General features: G+C 39.9%; 1 protein-coding gene across 1 annotated transcript in view; it reads right to left on the reverse strand.

Moving 5' to 3' along the window:
• Positions 1-18,622, reverse strand: part of LOC138637753 (cytochrome P450 3A2-like) — a 129,411-nt gene that overhangs the window by 57,745 nt on the left and 53,044 nt on the right. Inside the window, exons 5-7 of the mRNA XM_069726671.1 lie at positions 4,870-4,922; positions 2,433-2,532; positions 238-351 (exon numbers count right to left, since the gene is read on the reverse strand). Coding sequence (XP_069582772.1) covers positions 238-351; positions 2,433-2,532; positions 4,870-4,922 — 267 coding nt within the window. The remainder of the gene's footprint in view (positions 1-237; positions 352-2,432; positions 2,533-4,869; positions 4,923-18,622) is intronic.

Genomic DNA, 18,622 nt, shown 5'->3' on the forward strand with positions numbered 1-18,622 from the left:
CTTCATGACTCAGAGTCTAGCTGCAAGCTTTCAGCAAGATATATTTTTTTACCCAATGCTGCTCAAGATGATTGACAGGTTTCTCTCATAGCATTTCAGAGAAAAACCTACCTGGCTGTAACTGTGCAGCGGTGCTCTGATTCATGCAGCTCATGGTATGGGCAGCATGAATCAGCTGACAGGTTCCCTTTAATTTGGAAATGAAAAAGTAGGCCGTTCAGAAAAATTGTTGATTACCTCTTTGAGTTTCCCACTGGTGAAAGTAGGTGAGAGAACTGTGCGAGTCCTCTTCCATTGTTCATCTGCAGCAATTGTTATTGCAGAATCCATGGGGCCTTTGGGTCCCAAATTCTACATTAAATAAACAGAGTACAAGTTTTAGCTTTGTTCATAGTGAATATTTGGTGCATTATTTGGAAAGCCAAAACCAAGCACAAATCAAAAAAATGGGGAGACATATAAAACTTTCCTTTAAAGGGACACTGTCACCTGAATTTGGAGGGAACAATCTTCAGCCATGGAGGCGGGGTTTTTGGGTTTTTGATTCACCCTTTCCTTACCTGCTGGCTGCATGCTGGCTGCAATATTGGATTGAAGTTCATTCTCTGTCCTCCATGGGAACGTGGGAACTCTGCTGACCGCAATCCCTAATCCTCTCCAACCACACTAGAGGCAGCCGTGGATTGCGCCTAACGCTCCCTATGCAAATCGGCACAGCCTGAGAAACCAGCTAGCCTGAAGATAGAAAATAAGCCTACCTTGCCTCAGAGAAATACCCCAAAGGAAAAGGCAGCCCCCACATATAATGACTGTAAGTTAAGATGAAAAGACAAACGTAGAGATGAAATAGATTTAGCAAAGGCCCGACTTTCTGAACAGAGCGAGGATAGGAAAGGTAACTTTGCGGTCAACACAAAACCCTACAAAAACCACGCAAAGGGGGCAAAAAGACCCTCCGTACCGAACTAACGGCACGGAGGTACACCCTCTGCGCCCCAGAGCTTCCAGCAAGCAGGAAAAAACAAATAGACAAGCTGGACAGAAAAAAACAGCAAACAAAATAGCAAAGCGGAACTTAGCTATGCAGAGCAGCAGGCCACAGGAACGATCCAGGAGGAAACAGGTCCAATACTAGAACATTGACTGGAGGCCAGGATCAAAGCACTAGGTGGAGTTAAATAGAGCAGCACCTAACGACTTCACCACATCACCTGAGGAAGGAAACTCAGAAGCCGCAGTACCACTTTCCTCCACCAACGGAAGCTCACAGAGAGAATCAGCCGAAGTACCACTTGTGACCACAGGAGGGAGCTCTGCCACAGAATTCACAACAGAGAGCACCGGATGCGATATGCTCATTACCCTCGGCTCCTGCTCTGCTGTGAGTGGGAGCCGAGTGTCATGCGTCTGTGCTCCGAGTCTCTCACACAGAGAGGATCGGAGCACAGCTGCGGAGGAGGCAGAGAAATTAATTTCTCCATCTCCTCCATGGCCGGAGTCAGCGTATCTTGCACAGCACTCGGATGATATCCGAGTGATGTGCGTTGTCTCACTCGCACCCATAGGCTCCCTCAATAGACACTGCACAAGGGCTGCAAAACAATAAACACCGTGCAAGCGGGGGATTTACAGTGACATCAGCTCAAGCCCAGGAACATAGGTCAAATTGCGTGGACGTGGACAACCCTGACTGCAGTGAAGTACGCCCCTGTGACTAAACCAACAGGTAAGATATAACTATACAAAGTGCTGTTTTATAAGAATTACAGACGCGATTTTAATGGAAAAAGTGTGTTAGTGATGCAGCTTGCATCACTAACAACGCACTGGGGACTCTTTACATGCTACAAATTACATGACAGGTTCTCTTTAAATGCACACATTTTTTGTGCATAAATCTAAAAAATATTGTTACTGGTATCTGCTAGTGCTAATTTTCCGACATACCATACCTACTGATACAATTAAAGTAGAATTAGTAAATAATGATGTATTAACAATAATTACGTGAGGAAGGTGGTTGCTTAGTTTGTAGATCATGAAGATGTGTATACTGTACATTATATAGTATATAGTGGTAGAGTTATCTATCTATCAGAGATGACAGAAGGGGTGCAAGCATACACAAAGGTCAGTTCAGCTACTTTACTAACTTGCTTGGTGAGTCTCACAGGAGACAACACCCTTGGCTCATACAGAATTACAAAGCTGACAGATACAAAAAGTAGACTGATGCTTGCCCATCACCAGCATGTGCTGGCTAATCATTGTTTTCTGACATGTTCCTATAAGGTTCTATAGAAAACATGAAAAATAGCAGGAAAAGTCCATATTTAAAATGAAAAATAATAATAATAAAAAAAGACTCCAAAAACGCTTGTAAAAAAACATCAGAAGCATATTTTTTTTAAATGTCTCTGCTGTAAACTTACCCGTCTGTTAGTGAAGTTAGTGTAGCACTCTTTCACTAAAACTGTTTTAATAATAGCTGGATCTAAAACTGCAATTACTGGTTGCCTTCCATCGTACAGCCTGCAAAACATCAAACACAGGTTAGAACTAATAAAGAGATACACATTGTAGTAATGTGCATTACAGGGCTAGAAAATTAAATTATTATTTTTTTTAAATCCGAACATACTAAGGTTCGTCTTGTCTTGTTTTACATTTGGTTTTAACATGTAAAATAATTGTGTTAGACAAATATAGAGATCCAGAAATATTCAAGTTCTTTTGGTCACAACACTTGTTCAGTAAATTTTTGGTGTATATCATTTACATTTTATTCAGATTTCCTGCAGTTTTTAATAGGAAGTATAAATACTAAAATATTAAATATTAAAGGCTCATACACATGGCATGTGTAAGCCAATTTTACAGCAGTGTGCATGAGCAAATACTTATTGTTTTGGAAGCAATTTTTTGTTGCGCTAAAATCTATATAAAAGTAAACCAAATCTTTACTGGAACTGAAGAAACAGTTACTACTCATGCACGGTGGAGCCGCTACAGCCCAGTTGAAAACTTTTTTCTACTGTAGTATTGTAGTATATTATTAAGATATTTTCCCCTCAATGCAATGCCTTTAACACAACATGACTTTGGAGGCACAGTAAGCTCTTATTACATTATGGATCAACAGAACTCGCAGATTATACAGAACTATAAAATGAATGTATGTACAGTTATATGAAAAAGTTTGGGCACCCCTATTAATCTTAAGCTTGATGTTTTATAAAAATTGTTTTTTTTGCAACAGCTATTTCAGTTTCATATATCTAATAACTGTTGGACACAGTAATGTTTCTGCCTTGAAATGAGGTTTATTGTACTAACAGAAAATGTGCAATCTGCATTCAAACAAAATTTGACAGGTGCATAAGTATGGGCACCCCACCAGAAAAGTGACATTAATATTTAGTAGATCCTCCATTTGCAAAAATAACAGCCTCTAGTCGCTTCCTGTAGCTTTTAATGAGTTCCTGGATCCTGGATGAAGGTATTTTTGACCATTCCTCTTTACAAACAATTCCAGTTCAGTTAAGTTTGATGGTCGCCGAGCATGGACAGCCCTCTTCAAATGATCCCACAGATGTTCAATGATATTCAGGTTTGGGGACTGGGATGGCCATTGCAGAACATGAGAGCATGAATGCCTGAGTAGATTTGAAGCGGTGTTTTGGATCATTGTCTTGCTGAAAGATCCATCCCCTGCGTAACTTCAACTTTGTCACTGATTCATGAACATTATTGTCAAAAATCTGCTGATACTGAAAGGAATCCATGAGTCCCTCAGCTTTAACAAGATTCCCGGTGCCGGCATTGGCCACACAGCCCCAAAGCATGATGGAACCTCCACCAAATTTTACTGTGGGTAGCAAGTGTTTTTCTTGGAATGCTGTGTTTTTTTGCCGCCATGCATAACGCCTTTTTGTATGACCAAACAACTCAATCTTGGTTTCATCAGTCCAAAGGCCCTTCTTCCAAAAATAAATTGGCTTCTCCAAATGTGCTTTTGCATACCTCAGCCGACTCTGTTTGTGGCGTGCTTGCAGAAACGGCTTCTTTGGCATCACTCTCCCATACAGCTTCTCCTTGTGCAAAGTGCGCTGTATAGTTGATCGATGCACACTGACACCATCTGCAGCAAGTTGATGCTGCAGCTCTCTGGAGGTGGTCTGAGGATTGTCCTTGACTGATCTCACCATTCTTCTTCTCTGCTTTTCTGATGTTTTTCTTGGCCTGCCACTTCAGGCCTTAACAAGAACTGTACCTGTGTTCTTCCATTTCCTTACTATGTTCCTCACAGTGGAAATTGACAGGTTAAATCTCTGAGACAGCTTTTTGTATCCTTCCCCTGAACAACTATGTTGAATAATCTTTGTTTTCAGATCATTAGACAGTTGTTTTGAGGAGCCCATGATGCCACTCTTCAGAGGAGATTCAAACAGGAGAACAACTTGCAAGTGGCCACTTTAAGTAGCTTTTCTCATGATTGCATACACCTGGCTATGAAGTTCAAAGCTCAATAAGGTTAGAAAACCAAACAAAGTGCTTTAGTAAGTCAGTAAAAAGTAGGTAGGAGTATTTAAAACAAGAAAATGATAAGGGTGCCTATACTTATGCACCTGTCAAATTTTGTATGAATGCAGATTGCACATTTTCTGTTAGTACAATAAACCTCATTTCAAGGCAGAAACATTACTGTGTCCAACAGTAATTAGATATATGAAACTGAAATAGCTGTTGCAAAAAAAAACAATTTTTATAAAACATTAAGCTTAAGATTAATAGGGGTGCCCAAACTTTTTCATATAACTGTATAAACCCCAATGTAGCAAAACAAAACATTTTAAAATTTGAACTTACCCCCACAATTTTCCATATTTATTGAAGCATTCCATATCAAATTGGACCACTCCCTAAATCAAAATACGAGTCACAATTATCTGTTGGGTTTAATTTACATAATGATAGCTTATTAGTGTACATTATTTTAAATAAAATGCTTCTAGTAAATAATTCTAGTTCATCAGGGGTAATATATTCATGCACAAGATGAAAGTACTGTTGCATGAATATATTACCCCTGATGAACCCCCGCCATTCCCTATGGGGGGGAAACGCGTCGGGCATTGTTTGGGGACCGTCTAACAGATGCTGGTGATGTCCATCTATACTTAACCGCTCTGGATTTTGTGGCAGCAGCTGGATCCTATTCATGAGAATACAGCAAATAGATGAGTACACTGGTTATGTCTAATCCTGACTGTCTATTTTTGCATAATCGGGACGATTGTGTCCTGGCTGTCTCATGCTTTATACTCTGAAGAGTTTTCGCCACCTTATTACCAAGTGGTTAATGGGATTCCAGCGGCTGTCTTTTTGTCCACTCTTTGTCATGGTGGCTGTGCCATATCTATGGACACACACTACTTGTTATTCTATATTGAGCATTATGTAGTGTCACAAGAGTGGATTCCATTTAAGTGCTGGGTTATTGTCTGTGGACATTAATACTATTGCACCCAGTATACCCGTATTTGCACACTATATTAATAGTTATTTGGAGGGAGATACATTGCTTCCATCTTACCCTCTTTGGTACATTTATAAATTTTCTTTTCATTATTTTTTGAGTTCAACACTTTATATTGTTTTTTTTGGTTTTTTCCTTTTTTTCACGGGTATCGGTGGTGTTTTTGGGACAAAATCTTTTTGTCTATCCCGAACTATAGGGATTATTAGGGATCCTAGGGCTAGCCGCCGTTGAGTGGGGGCGCCTACCGCAGTAAATTAGGGTGCCAACCTCCACTGGTAGGCAGGGTACTAGTCTAGGTGTTGACAATAGGGCCTATTTAGCCTTTCCTTTATTATAGGTCCTTAATAGGGCCTGAAAGGGTAAGTCGTCTAGGAGTGGGGGCGCCAACAGCAGAAAAGTAGGGTGCCAACCTCCACTGCCAGGTAGGACTCATTGTAGTTCGTTCTAGGGTCCACTAGGTACATTTAATACTGTTTTATTAATAATATTTTGGATAAATATAGTCTTTTTTAATGATACTATTAAAGGTTATTTTTTAGGGATCTCTGTTTGTTGTTTTGGTTTATATATTTTTCTGAGATTCAGTATTATTTGTGATTTGGTTTTTTATTTAACATTTAGCCAAGCCAGCCAAATCAGATTTTTTGTGCTATTTTTTCATGGATTTCTTTCTACTTGCATACGGGGTAAGAGAAGAGCTTCGCTAAACGTCAATTGTGCAAGTTTTCAGGAATTCCACTACGACATTTCAAGTCACAAGGATCACACAGAACCTATGAGTGAGGACTAACAGGTGCCAGATGGTTTGACAAGTACTAGAAGCATTATAAGTGCCAGACATGCTGATGACCAGAGCCCAGCATTGTCCAACAAAGAAAGTACAAGCTGATATATTTCAAGATAAGAAAAATGAATTCAATTAATTCATATTCTAAGTCAAGTCAGCTGAAATTTTTATCTTTAAGCGAGTTTAAAAATGTAGAAGTCTTTTGGCTGAGTTTATATGCAGAATGCAAGATAGCAAATCTAAAGATAGATTCTAAGCTAATTTACAATGAAGAAAAAGAAAAATTGAAAAATATTTTACATTTGGTTGACGTATTTCACATGTTTGTGTCAGAGAAATCCAAAAATGACCGTGTAAAAATAGTATCAGATGATACTAATGATGTTCCCAAGATTGACTGTAATGTGTAGAGTGAACAAGATGTGAGACACGTGTCTGTAATGGCCACTAAAGGTGACCTTGTGTCTCATGATGAAAAACAAGATGGAGAAAACGTAGAAGGAGACATGAGAACTGACGAAGATGACGTACAAGGGACAGATGTACAAAGACCACTAAAAATAGAAGACAAGGCAGAGGCCCAACTCCTCCAAACTAAATCTAGGAAAAACTTGTTAAAATTATGCAAAATCATTCCTGCATATTATAACAAAATCCATGTGTGCAGAAATTCAGAGATATTTGAGAGTTTTGCTAATAAGTTTGATTTAACTAATGAGAAAAATCAGTTGTTTAAAATGTGGCTTCCAGTAACTTTTTCCAGGCGGTTCTCATTAAAAATGCAGAATGATAATGAATTATACGAAGAGTTCACCGATATAGAAAGATTAAAAATTCTGATATTCTGTGGATTAAAAGAAAATGATCTAGGTATAGATATTCTTCTAAAATTAAGGATTGGCCGGAAAGAATGTACTTTTACATTCATGTACAAATTTGAAAGGTTGTACTGTCATTACAAATTTCATTACAAAATCAATGATAAATTGTTTTGTAAACAAATTTGGATTCCTAAATTCTGTAATAATGTGTGCAATCCCATGATTTTTCTAAAAAACATGAGAATCTTGAAAGGAAAATAAATCATACTAAGTTTTTTGCCTTGCGCAGGCGTGTACTACGGAAGACAGAGAATGAACTTCAATCCAATATTGCGGCCAGCATGCAGCCAGCGGGTAAGGAAAGGGTGAATCAAACACCTGAAAACTCCGCCCATATGACCGAAAACCGGTCCGCCAAATTCAGGTGACAGGTTCCCTTTAAGCACAGACAAGGAGTGGAGGGAGGACCTGCCTAATATATTCCCTGCTGGCAGCGAATTGGTCAGTGAAGCTAATTTCTGCAGGACAGGGCTAAATTCCTGCAGAGACTAATCACATCTTCCTATAGCCAGGTGGAAACAGCAGGAAGATGCAGCAGTGCTGGGAAGTGCTGAAAGAGGTAAACTCAGGGAGGGAAACAGCCTGACATGAGGAGAAGCAGAGCGGTGACCAAAGTAAGTAGTAAGGCTTTGAGAGGGCATGCGAGTTACTGGCGTGACAGTACTTAAGCCCCCTCCTTTTTTGGCCAGATTGACAGAGTAACCTCTCAAGTATGGTAGGGATGCAGATGCTTTCAGCAGTCTCTCAAGACCACTCCTCAGGACCAAAGCCCTTCCAATCAATCAAGTAGAAGGTCCTCCCCAAAATCATTTTAGAACCTAGAATGCCCTTTACCTCAAACACATCTCAGGGACTGTCAGGAACAGAAGTAGAGACAGGAGTAAGGAGTCTAGAAAAGCAATTCAAGACCACCAGCTTCAGGAGCGAGACATGGAATGAATTCGGAATCTGTAGATTCACCGGGAGCTGAAGACTGAAGGTCGCTGAATTGATTAGTTGAGGATTTTGAATGGTCCAAGGTACCGAAGGGCAAACTTGTAGGAAAGTATAAATGATTCCTGAAGACAACCAGACTTTATCTCGGGGTCGTTAGATAGGTGAAAGACTTCTCTTCTTGTCTGCATGAAACTTCATTCAGGACACAGCTTTACAGAGGGAGGCCGGAGTCTTCTCCCAAAGGTGAAAGAACTTGCCATATGAGGAATCAGCTACGGGTACTTTAGAGGAAGCAGACATGGGAGAGGACACCTGAGGATGCTGGGAGTATACAACGAAAAATGGAGATGCTCCGGAAAACTTCTCTACGTGGTTGTCGTAGGAAAACTCTGCCCAGGTAAGCACCTGTGCTCAATCATTCAAAGATAAAGTGGCGATAGTAGTTCTTGGGAACGTGATTGACCTTCTCAACTTGCCCATTAGCAAGTCTATGAATGGGGAAGATGGGAAAGATCATTCACTCCACTGAAATCAATCCTAAAAAATGCACTCGCACTTTTTTTCTGATGCTCATTGCAATCAAGTAACTTTTTCCTCCTCAGATTTGGAATTTTCAGATGTTTCTGCTGCTTCATTTAATACTTATGATGGTAATGCACGTCAAATAATTAATGTAAACAAGTCTCAAACAAGTTATTACCGCAAGCCAAGAAACCGCAATAATGGCCATTCAAAAAACATATAAAAAAACGCATCAGGAGACGCGGCAGAAATACCGCAAATGCTCCTCTTATCTTCAAGAATCAATTGAGAAGTTACAACAAGACATCTCGTTAGATGTAATAAATTTATCCTCCATTGTTCTTTCTGATGCAGAAGTCAAATTATTACCACGTGGTCTAAATTTTGTTCCAACCAACACTGATCTTAATGTTTTTTCCACTTTAAAATACATTAATAAATTTGTCAGAGATCTAACAGTGAAAAAACATATTTTTCTTGAGGAAGAAGAATCGCTGGCTGCACCTCAAGCTACTTTAAACCCTTCATGACCTTGGGATTTTCCATTTTTCCGTGTTTGTTTTTCGCTCCCCTTCTTCCCAGAGCCATAACTTTTCTATTTTTCCGTCAATACGGCCATGAGAGGGCTTATTTTTTGCGGGACGAGTCATACTTTTGAACGACATAATTGGTTTTACCATGTCATGTACTAGAAAATGGGAAAAAAATTCCAAGTGCGGTGAAATTGCAAAAAAAGTGCAATCCCATGCGGCTTCTTTGTTTGGGTTTTTGCTAGCTTCACTAAAACTGACCTGCCACTATGATTCTCCAGGTCATTACGAGTTCATAGACACCAAACATGTCTAGGTTATTTTTTATCTAAGTGGTGAAAAAAAATTCCAAACTTTGCTAAAAAAAAATAAATTGCGCCATTTTCCGATACCCGTAGCGTCTCCATTTTTCATGATCTGGGGTCGGGAGAGGGCTTATTTTTTGCATGCCAAGCTGATGTTTTTAGTGATACCATTTTGGTGCAGATACGTTCTTTTGATCATCCGTTATTGCATTTCAATGCAATGTTGCAGCAACCAAAAAAAAAACCTTATTTTGGCATTTCGAATTTTTTTCTCGCTATACCGTTTAGCGATCAGGTTAATCCTTTTTATATTGATAGATTGGGAGATTCTGAACGCGGCGATACCAAATATGCATATATTTGATTTTATTTTTATTGTTTTATTTTGAATGGAGTGAATGGGGGGTGATTTAAACTTTTATATTTTATTTATTTCATATTTTTTTTAAACATTTTTTTTATTTTTGCCATGCTTCAATAGCCTCCATGGGAGGCTAGAAGCTGGCATAGCCTGATTGACTCTGCTACATAGCAGCGATCATCAGATCGCTCCTATGTAGCTTAATTACAGGCCTGCTATGAGCGCTGACCACAGGGTGGTGCTCACAGCAAGCCGGGATCAGTAACCATAGAGGTCTCAAGGACCTCTATGGTTACTATCCTGATGCATTGCTGACCCCGGATCATGTGACGTGGTCGGCGATGCCTGTTGTGAATTCTGTTGTCGGGCTCCCTCCTTTTTTAATAATAATCTTTATTTTTATATAGCGCTAACATATTCCGCAGCGCTTTACATTTTGCACATATTATCATCACTGTCCCCGATGGGGCTCACAATCTAAATTCCCTATCAGTATGTCTTTGGAATGTGGGAGGAAACCGGAGTGCCCGGAGGAAACCCACGCAAACACGGAGAGAACATACAAACTCTTTGCAGATGTTGTCCTTGGTGGGGTTTGAACCCAGGACCCCAGCGCTGCAAGGCTGCTGTGCTAACCACTGCGCCACCGTGCTGCCCATTCATTCCTGTGGTCATGAATGGTACTTCGGCTGGTTCTGTCCATGGACTTCCTCTGGTGGGTGTTTCTGAGTTTCCTTCCACAGGTGACGAGGTTGATTCGTTAGCTGGCTGCTCTATTTAACTCCACTTAGATCTTTACTCCATGCCACCTGCCAATGTTCCAGTATTGGTCTAGTTCACTCCTGGATCGTTCTTGTGACCTGTCTTCCCAGCAGAAGCTAAGTTCCAGCTTGTATTTCTTTGGTTTGCTATTTTTCTGTCCAGCTTGCTATTTTTATTTTTGTCTTGCTTGCTGGAAGCTCTGGGACGCAGAGGGAGCGCCTCCGCACCGTGAGTCGGTGCGGAGGGTCTTTTTTGCGCCCTCTGCGTGGTCTTTTTGTAGGTTTTTGTGCTGACCGCAAAGTAACCTTTCCTATCCTCGGTCTGTTCAGTAAGTCGGGCCTCACTTTGCTAAATCTATTTCATCTCTGTGTTTGTATTTTCGTCTTTACTCACAGTCATTATATGTGGGGGGCTGCCTTTTCCTTTGGGGAATTTCTCTGAGGCAAGGTAGGCTTTATTTTTCTATCTTCAGGGCTAGCTAGTTCCTTAGGCTGTGCCGAGTTGCATAGGGAGCGTTAGGCGCAATCCACGGCTATTTCTCTCTTTTCCTCTTTACCTCTGGGTGGTTCAGCACACAGGTGTAAACATGGTCATTCAAGGTCTGTCCTCTTGGATGGATAATCTCACTACAAGGGTACAAAACATTCAAGATTTTGTGGTTCAGAATCCGATGTCAGAGCCTAGGATTCCAATTCCTGATTTGTTTTTTGGTGATAGATTTAAGTTCTTGAATTTCAAAAATAATTGTAAATTGTTTCTTGCCTTGAAACCTCGCTCCTCAGGTGACCCTGTTCAACAAGTAAAGATCATTATTTCTTTGTTACGTGGTGACCCTAAAGACTGGGTGTCACGATTCCCCTGACCGCTATCACCAATGGGTCAGGATTCACACCGTGACCGTCACCCCTACGTCACGGATTGAGGTGACTTTAGGCCAACAGACGGCTATCACATGTGCAGGGGGGCTTATCTTAGTTATCCCTCCACTCCACGATGTGATGAAAAAAACCACACACAAGGCTATTGACCTCTTAGTTTACAGCAGGGGCTTATTCTAGGTATCCCACTGCTTTTCTATATACAACGAACTGCAGGGATTTATGTATATCCTGCTTACAGTTCCACTTAACACTTGCAGCTCTCTGGCACCCCCCTTACTCTCAGGTCAGATTAGGTACTGCACCCTGGGTAATTAGTCGCCAGAAAAACTGCCTGCTATGTACTGGCTATTGGGCACGCTGCAGCGACGCGATAACTACTCCCACTCAGGCAGGAACAATAATTATCAATGCCGCAGTCGCTACAGCATCACTCAACAGTCTGCACACGGTATCGCCGCCACCAGCTTCGATTAAACGGGTCCGAAGCTAACCCAACACAACAGTAACAGTAGCGTATTTCCCTTCAAGAGACTTAGGGTACGATTTAGAACAGGAGAACGGACTAATATATAATATTATATCCCATAGAAATTAATTAGGCAGTGCTTTATCAAAAATATTTTATAAAGAAGTTACAAATGAGTAGGGTTGAGTGAAACGGGTCGAACATTTTCAAAAGTCGCCGACTTTTGGCGAAGTCGAGTTTCATGAAACCCGATCCGACCCCTGTGCGTGGTCGGCCATGCGGTACGCGACTTTCGTGCCAAAGTCGCGTTTCAATGACGCGAAAAGCGCCATTTCTCAGCCAATGAAGGTAAACGCAGAGTGTGGGCAGCGTGATGACATAGGTCCTGGTCCCCACCATCTTAGAGAAGGGCATTGCAGTGATTGGCTTGCTGTCTGCGGCGTCACAGGGGCTATAAAGGGGAGTTCCCGCCGACCGCCATGTTACTGCTGCTGATCTGAGCTTAGGGAGAGGTTGCTGCCGCTTTGTCAGAAGCAGGGATAGCGTTAGGCAGGGTCCATTAACCACAAAACCGCTTGTGCTGTAGCGATTTCCACTGCCCAACACCACCTTCGGTGTGCAGGGACAGTGGAAGCTCCTTTTTTTTTTTTTTCCTCAGCGCTGTAGCTCATTGGGCTGCCCTAGAAGGCTCCCTGATAGCTGCATTGCTGTGTGTACGCCGCTGTGCAAACCAACTGCTTTTTTCAAAGCACAAATCCTCTTGTTCCTTCCTTTCTGCACAGCTATCTTGTTTGTTTGTCCACACTTTTTATTTAATTTGTGCATCAGTCCACTCCTTATTGCTGCCTGCCATACCTGGCTGAGATTACTGCAGGGAGATAGTAATTGAAGGACAGTTCCTTTTTTTTTTTTTTTTTTTTTGTGGGAGATTAAGATTGACATTTCTGCTAGAGTGCCATCTCTGTCTGTGTCATCTCTCACTCAGTGGGCCATAGAAAGCCTATTTATTTTTTTGCTTGATTTGGGTTCCAAAATCTACCAGAAAAAATCACAACATCAATCAGTGGGAGAAAAATATTGGCCTCAGGGCTTGTGTGCCACTCCTTACTCCTGTGTGTGCCATCTCTCACTCAGTGGGCCATAGAAAGCCTATTAATTTTTTTGCTTGATTTGGGTTCTAAATTCTACCTGAAAAAATCAATAAATCAATCAGTGGGAGATTAATATTGGCCTTTGGGCTTGTGTGCCAGTCCTAAGCGTGCCATCTCTCTCTCTCTCTCAGATAGTGGGCCATAGAAAGCCTATTTTTTTATTATTTTATTGGGTTTATAAATTTTCCCTGGAAAAAAAAAAAAGTGGGAGATTAATATTGGCCTCTGGGCTTGTGTGCCAGTCCTGAGCGTGCCATCTCTCTCACAAATAGTGGGCCATAGAAAGCCTATTTATTTTTTTGGTTGATTTGGGTTCATAATTCTACCTGAAAAAATCAATCAATCAATCAGTGGGAGATTAATATTGGCCTTTGGGCTTGTGTGCCAGTCCTAAGCATGCCATCTCTCTCTCTCAGATAGTGGGCCATAGAAAGCCTATTTATTTTTTTTTTTTTTTATTGGGTTTATAAATTTTCCCTGGAAAAAAAAAAAATGGGAGATTAATATTGGCCTCTGGGCTTGTGTGCCAGTCCTGAGCGTGCCATCTCTCTCACAAATAGTGGGCCATAGAAAGCCTATTTATTTTTTTGGTTGATTTGGGTTCATAATTCTACCTGAAAAAATCAATCAATCAATCAGTGGGAGAAAAATATTGGCCTCAGGGCTTGTGTGCCACTCCTTACTCCTGTGTGTGCCATCTCTCACTCAGTGGGCCATAGAAAGCCTATTAATTTTTTTGCTTGATTTGGGTTCTAAATTCTACCTGAAAAAATCATTAAATCAATCAGTGGGAGATTAATATTGGCCTCTGGGCTTGTGTGCCAGTCCTAAGCGTGCCATCTCTCTCTCTCTCAGATAGTGGGCCATAGAAAGCCTATTTTTTTATTATTTTATTGGGTTTATAAATTTTCCCTGGAAAAAAAAAAAGTGGGAGATTAATATTGGCCTCTGGGCTTGTGTGCCAGTCCTGAGCGTGCCATCTCTCTCACAAATAGTGGGCCATAGAAAGCCTATTAATTTTTTTGCTTGATTTGGGTTCCAAAATCTACCAAAAAAAATCACTAAATCAATCAGTGGGAGATTAATATTGGCCTCTGGGCTTGTGTGCCACTCCTGACTCCTGTGAGCATCATCTGTCACTCAGTGGGCCCTAGGAAGCCTATTTTTTGTTTTATTTGTTTTCTAAATTCTCCCTGAAAAAATCATTTTATTTTCTTTGGTTTCTAAATTATTCCTGAAAAAAATCATTTTTTTTGTATTTTTTTTTCTCTAAAGTCTCCCTGAAAAAAAAAAAAAAAATCTGTGGGAGATTCATATTGCCCCTTCTGCTTGTGTGCCAGTCTTGACTCCTGGGTGTGCCATCTCTCTCTCTCTCCCCAATTGTGGGCCATAGAAAGCCTATTAATTTTTTTGCTTGATTTGGGTTCCAAAATCTACCAAAAATAATCACTAAATCAATCAGTGGGATATTAATATTGGCCTCTGGGCTTGTCTGCCACTCCTGACTCCTGTGTGCGTCATCTGTCACTCAGTGGGCCCTAGAAAGCCTATTTTTTGTTTTATTTGTTTTCTAAATTCTCCCTGAAAAAATCATTTTATTTTCTTTGGTTTCTAAATTATTCCTGAAAAAAATCATTTTTTTTGTATTTTTTTTTCTCTAAAGTCTCCCTGAAAAAAAAAAAAAAAAAAAAATCTGTGGGAGATTCATATTGCCCCTTCTGCTTGTGTGCCAGTCTTGACTCCTGGGTGTGCCATCTCTCTCTCTCTCCCCAATTGTGGGCCATAGAAAGCCTATTAATTTTTTTGCTTGATTTGGGTTCCAAAATCTACCAAAAAAAATAACTAAATCAATCAGTGGGAGATTAATATTGGCCTCTGGGCTTGTGTGCCACTCCTGACTCCTGTGTGCGTCATCTGTCACTCAGTGGGCCCTAGAAAGCCTATTTTTTGTTTTATTTGTTTTCTAAATTCTCCCTGAAACAATCATTTTATTTTCTTTGGTTTCTAAATTATTCCTGAAAAAAATCATTTTTTTTTGTATTTTTTTTTCTCTCAAATCTCCCTGAAAAAAAAAAAAAAAAAAATCTGTGGGAGATTCATATTGCCCCTTCTGCTTGTGTGCCAGTCTTGACTCCTGGGTGTGCCATCTCTCTCTCTCTCCCCAATTGTGGGCCATAGAAAGCCTATTAATTTTTTTGCTTGATTTGGGTTCCAAAATCTACCAAAAAAAATCACTAAATCAATCAGTGGGAGATTAATATTGGCCTCTGGGCTTGTCTGCCACTCCTGACTCCTGTGTGCGTCATCTGTCACTCAGTGGGCCCTAGAAAGCCTATTTTTTGTTTTATTTGTTTTCTAAATTCTCCCTGAAAAAATCATTTTATTTTCTTTGGTTTCTAAATTATTCCTGAAAAAAATCATTTTTTTTGTATTTTTTTTTCTCTAAAGTCTCCCTGAAAAAAAAAAAAAAAAAAAAATCTGTGGGAGATTCATATTGCCCCTTCTGCTTGTGTGCCAGTCTTGACTCCTGGGTGTGCCATCTCTCTCTCTCTCCCCAATTGTGGGCCATAGAAAGCCTATTAATTTTTTTGCTTGATTTGGGTTCCAAAATCTACCAAAAAAAATAACTAAATCAATCAGTGGGAGATTAATATTGGCCTCTGGGCTTGTGTGCCACTCCTGACTCCTGTGTGCGTCATCTGTCACTCAGTGGGCCCTAGAAAGCCTATTTTTTGTTTTATTTGTTTTCTAAATTCTCCCTGAAACAATCATTTTATTTTCTTTGGTTTCTAAATTATTCCTGAAAAAAATCATTTTTTTTTGTATTTTTTTTTCTCTCAAATCTCCCTGAAAAAAAAAAAAAAAAAAAAAAAATCTGTGGGAGATTCATATTGCCCCTTCTGCTTGTGTGCCAGTCTTGACTCCTGGGTGTGCCATCTCTCTCTCTCTCCCCAATTGTGGGCCATAGAAAGCCTATTAATTTTTTTGCTTGATTTGGGTTCCAAAATCTACCAAAAAAAATCACTAAATCAATCAGTGGGAGATTAATATTGGCCTCTGGGCTTGTGTGCCAGTCCTAAGCGTGCCATCTCTCTCTCTCTCTCAGATAGTGGGCCATAGAAAGCCTATTTTTTTATTATTTTATTGGGTTTATAAATTTTCCCTGGAAAAAAAAAAAAGTGGGAGATTAATATTGGCCTCTGGGCTTGTGTGCCAGTCCTGAGCGTGCCATCTCTCTCACAAATAGTGGGCCATAGAAAGCCTATTTATTTTTTTGGTTGATTTGGGTTCATAATTCTACCTGAAAAAATCAATCAATCAATCAGTGGGAGATTAATATTGGCCTTTGGGCTTGTGTGCCAGTCCTAAGCATGCCATCTCTCTCTCTCAGATAGTGGGCCATAGAAAGCCTATTTATTTATTTTTTTTTTATTGGGTTTATAAATTTTCCCTGGAAAAAAAAAAAATGGGAGATTAATATTGGCCTCTGGGCTTGTGTGCCAGTCCTGAGCGTGCCATCTCTCTCACAAATAGTGGGCCATAGAAAGCCTATTTATTTTTTTGGTTGATTTGGGTTCATAATTCTACCTGAAAAAATCAATCAATCAATCAGTGGGAGAAAAATATTGGCCTCAGGGCTTGTGTGCCACTCCTTACTCCTGTGTGTGCCATCTCTCACTCAGTGGGCCATAGAAAGCCTATTAATTTTTTTGCTTGATTTGGGTTCTAAATTCTACCTGAAAAAATCATTAAATCAATCAGTGGGAGATTAATATTGGCCTCTGGGCTTGTGTGCCAGTCCTAAGCGTGCCATCTCTCTCTCTCTCAGATAGTGGGCCATAGAAAGCCTATTTTTTTATTATTTTATTGGGTTTATAAATTTTCCCTGGAAAAAAAAAAAGTGGGAGATTAATATTGGCCTCTGGGCTTGTGTGCCAGTCCTGAGCGTGCCATCTCTCTCACAAATAGTGGGCCATAGAAAGCCTATTAATTTTTTTGCTTGATTTGGGTTCCAAAATCTACCAAAAAAAATCACTAAATCAATCAGTGGGAGATTAATATTGGCCTCTGGGCTTGTGTGCCACTCCTGACTCCTGTGAGCATCATCTGTCACTCAGTGGGCCCTAGGAAGCCTATTTTTTGTTTTATTTGTTTTCTAAATTCTCCCTGAAAAAATCATTTTATTTTCTTTGGTTTCTAAATTATTCCTGAAAAAAATCATTTTTTTTGTATTTTTTTTTCTCTAAAGTCTCCCTGAAAAAAAAAAAAAAATCTGTGGGAGATTCATATTGCCCCTTCTGCTTGTGTGCCAGTCTTGACTCCTGGGTGTGCCATCTCTCTCTCTCTCCCCAATTGTGGGCCATAGAAAGCCTATTAATTTTTTTGCTTGATTTGGGTTCCAAAATCTACCAAAAATAATCACTAAATCAATCAGTGGGATATTAATATTGGCCTCTGGGCTTGTCTGCCACTCCTGACTCCTGTGTGCGTCATCTGTCACTCAGTGGGCCCTAGAAAGCCTATTTTTTGTTTTATTTGTTTTCTAAATTCTCCCTGAAAAAATCATTTTATTTTCTTTGGTTTCTAAATTATTCCTGAAAAAAATCATTTTTTTTGTATTTTTTTTTCTCTAAAGTCTCCCTGAAAAAAACAAACAAAAAAAAAATCTGTGGGAGATTCATATTGCCCCTTCTGCTTGTGTGCCAGTCTTGACTCCTGGGTGTGCCATCTCTCTCTCTCTCCCCAATTGTGGGCCATAGAAAGCCTATTAATTTTTTTGCTTGATTTGGGTTCCAAAATCTACCAAAAAAAATAACTAAATCAATCAGTGGGAGATTAATATTGGCCTCTGGGCTTGTGTGCCACTCCTGACTCCTGTGTGCGTCATCTGTCACTCAGTGGGCCCTAGAAAGCCTATTTTTTGTTTTATTTGTTTTCTAAATTCTCCCTGAAACAATCATTTTATTTTCTTTGGTTTCTAAATTATTCCTGAAAAAAATCATTTTTTTTTGTATTTTTTTTTCTCTCAAATCTCCCTGAAAAAAAAAAAAAAAAAAAAAAATCTGTGGGAGATTCATATTGCCCCTTCTGCTTGTGTGCCAGTCTTGACTCCTGGGTGTGCCATCTCTCTCTCTCTCCCCAATTGTGGGCCATAGAAAGCCTATTAATTTTTTTGCTTGATTTGGGTTCCAAAATCTACCAAAAAAAATCACTAAATCAATCAGTGGGAGATTAATATTGGCCTCTGGGCTTGTCTGCCACTCCTGACTCCTGTGTGCGTCATCTGTCACTCAGTGGGCCCTAGAAAGCCTATTTTTTGTTTTATTTGTTTTCTAAATTCTCCCTGAAAAAATCATTTTATTTTCTTTGGTTTCTAAATTATTCCTGAAAAAAATCATTTTTTTTGTATTTTTTTTTCTCTAAAGTCTCCCTGAAAAAAAAAAAAAAAAAAAAATCTGTGGGAGATTCATATTGCCCCTTCTGCTTGTGTGCCAGTC

The sequence above is a fragment of the Ranitomeya imitator genome, chromosome 5, assembly GCF_032444005.1.
Source record: "Ranitomeya imitator isolate aRanImi1 chromosome 5, aRanImi1.pri, whole genome shotgun sequence".
Taxonomy (NCBI): domain Eukaryota; kingdom Metazoa; phylum Chordata; class Amphibia; order Anura; family Dendrobatidae; genus Ranitomeya; species Ranitomeya imitator.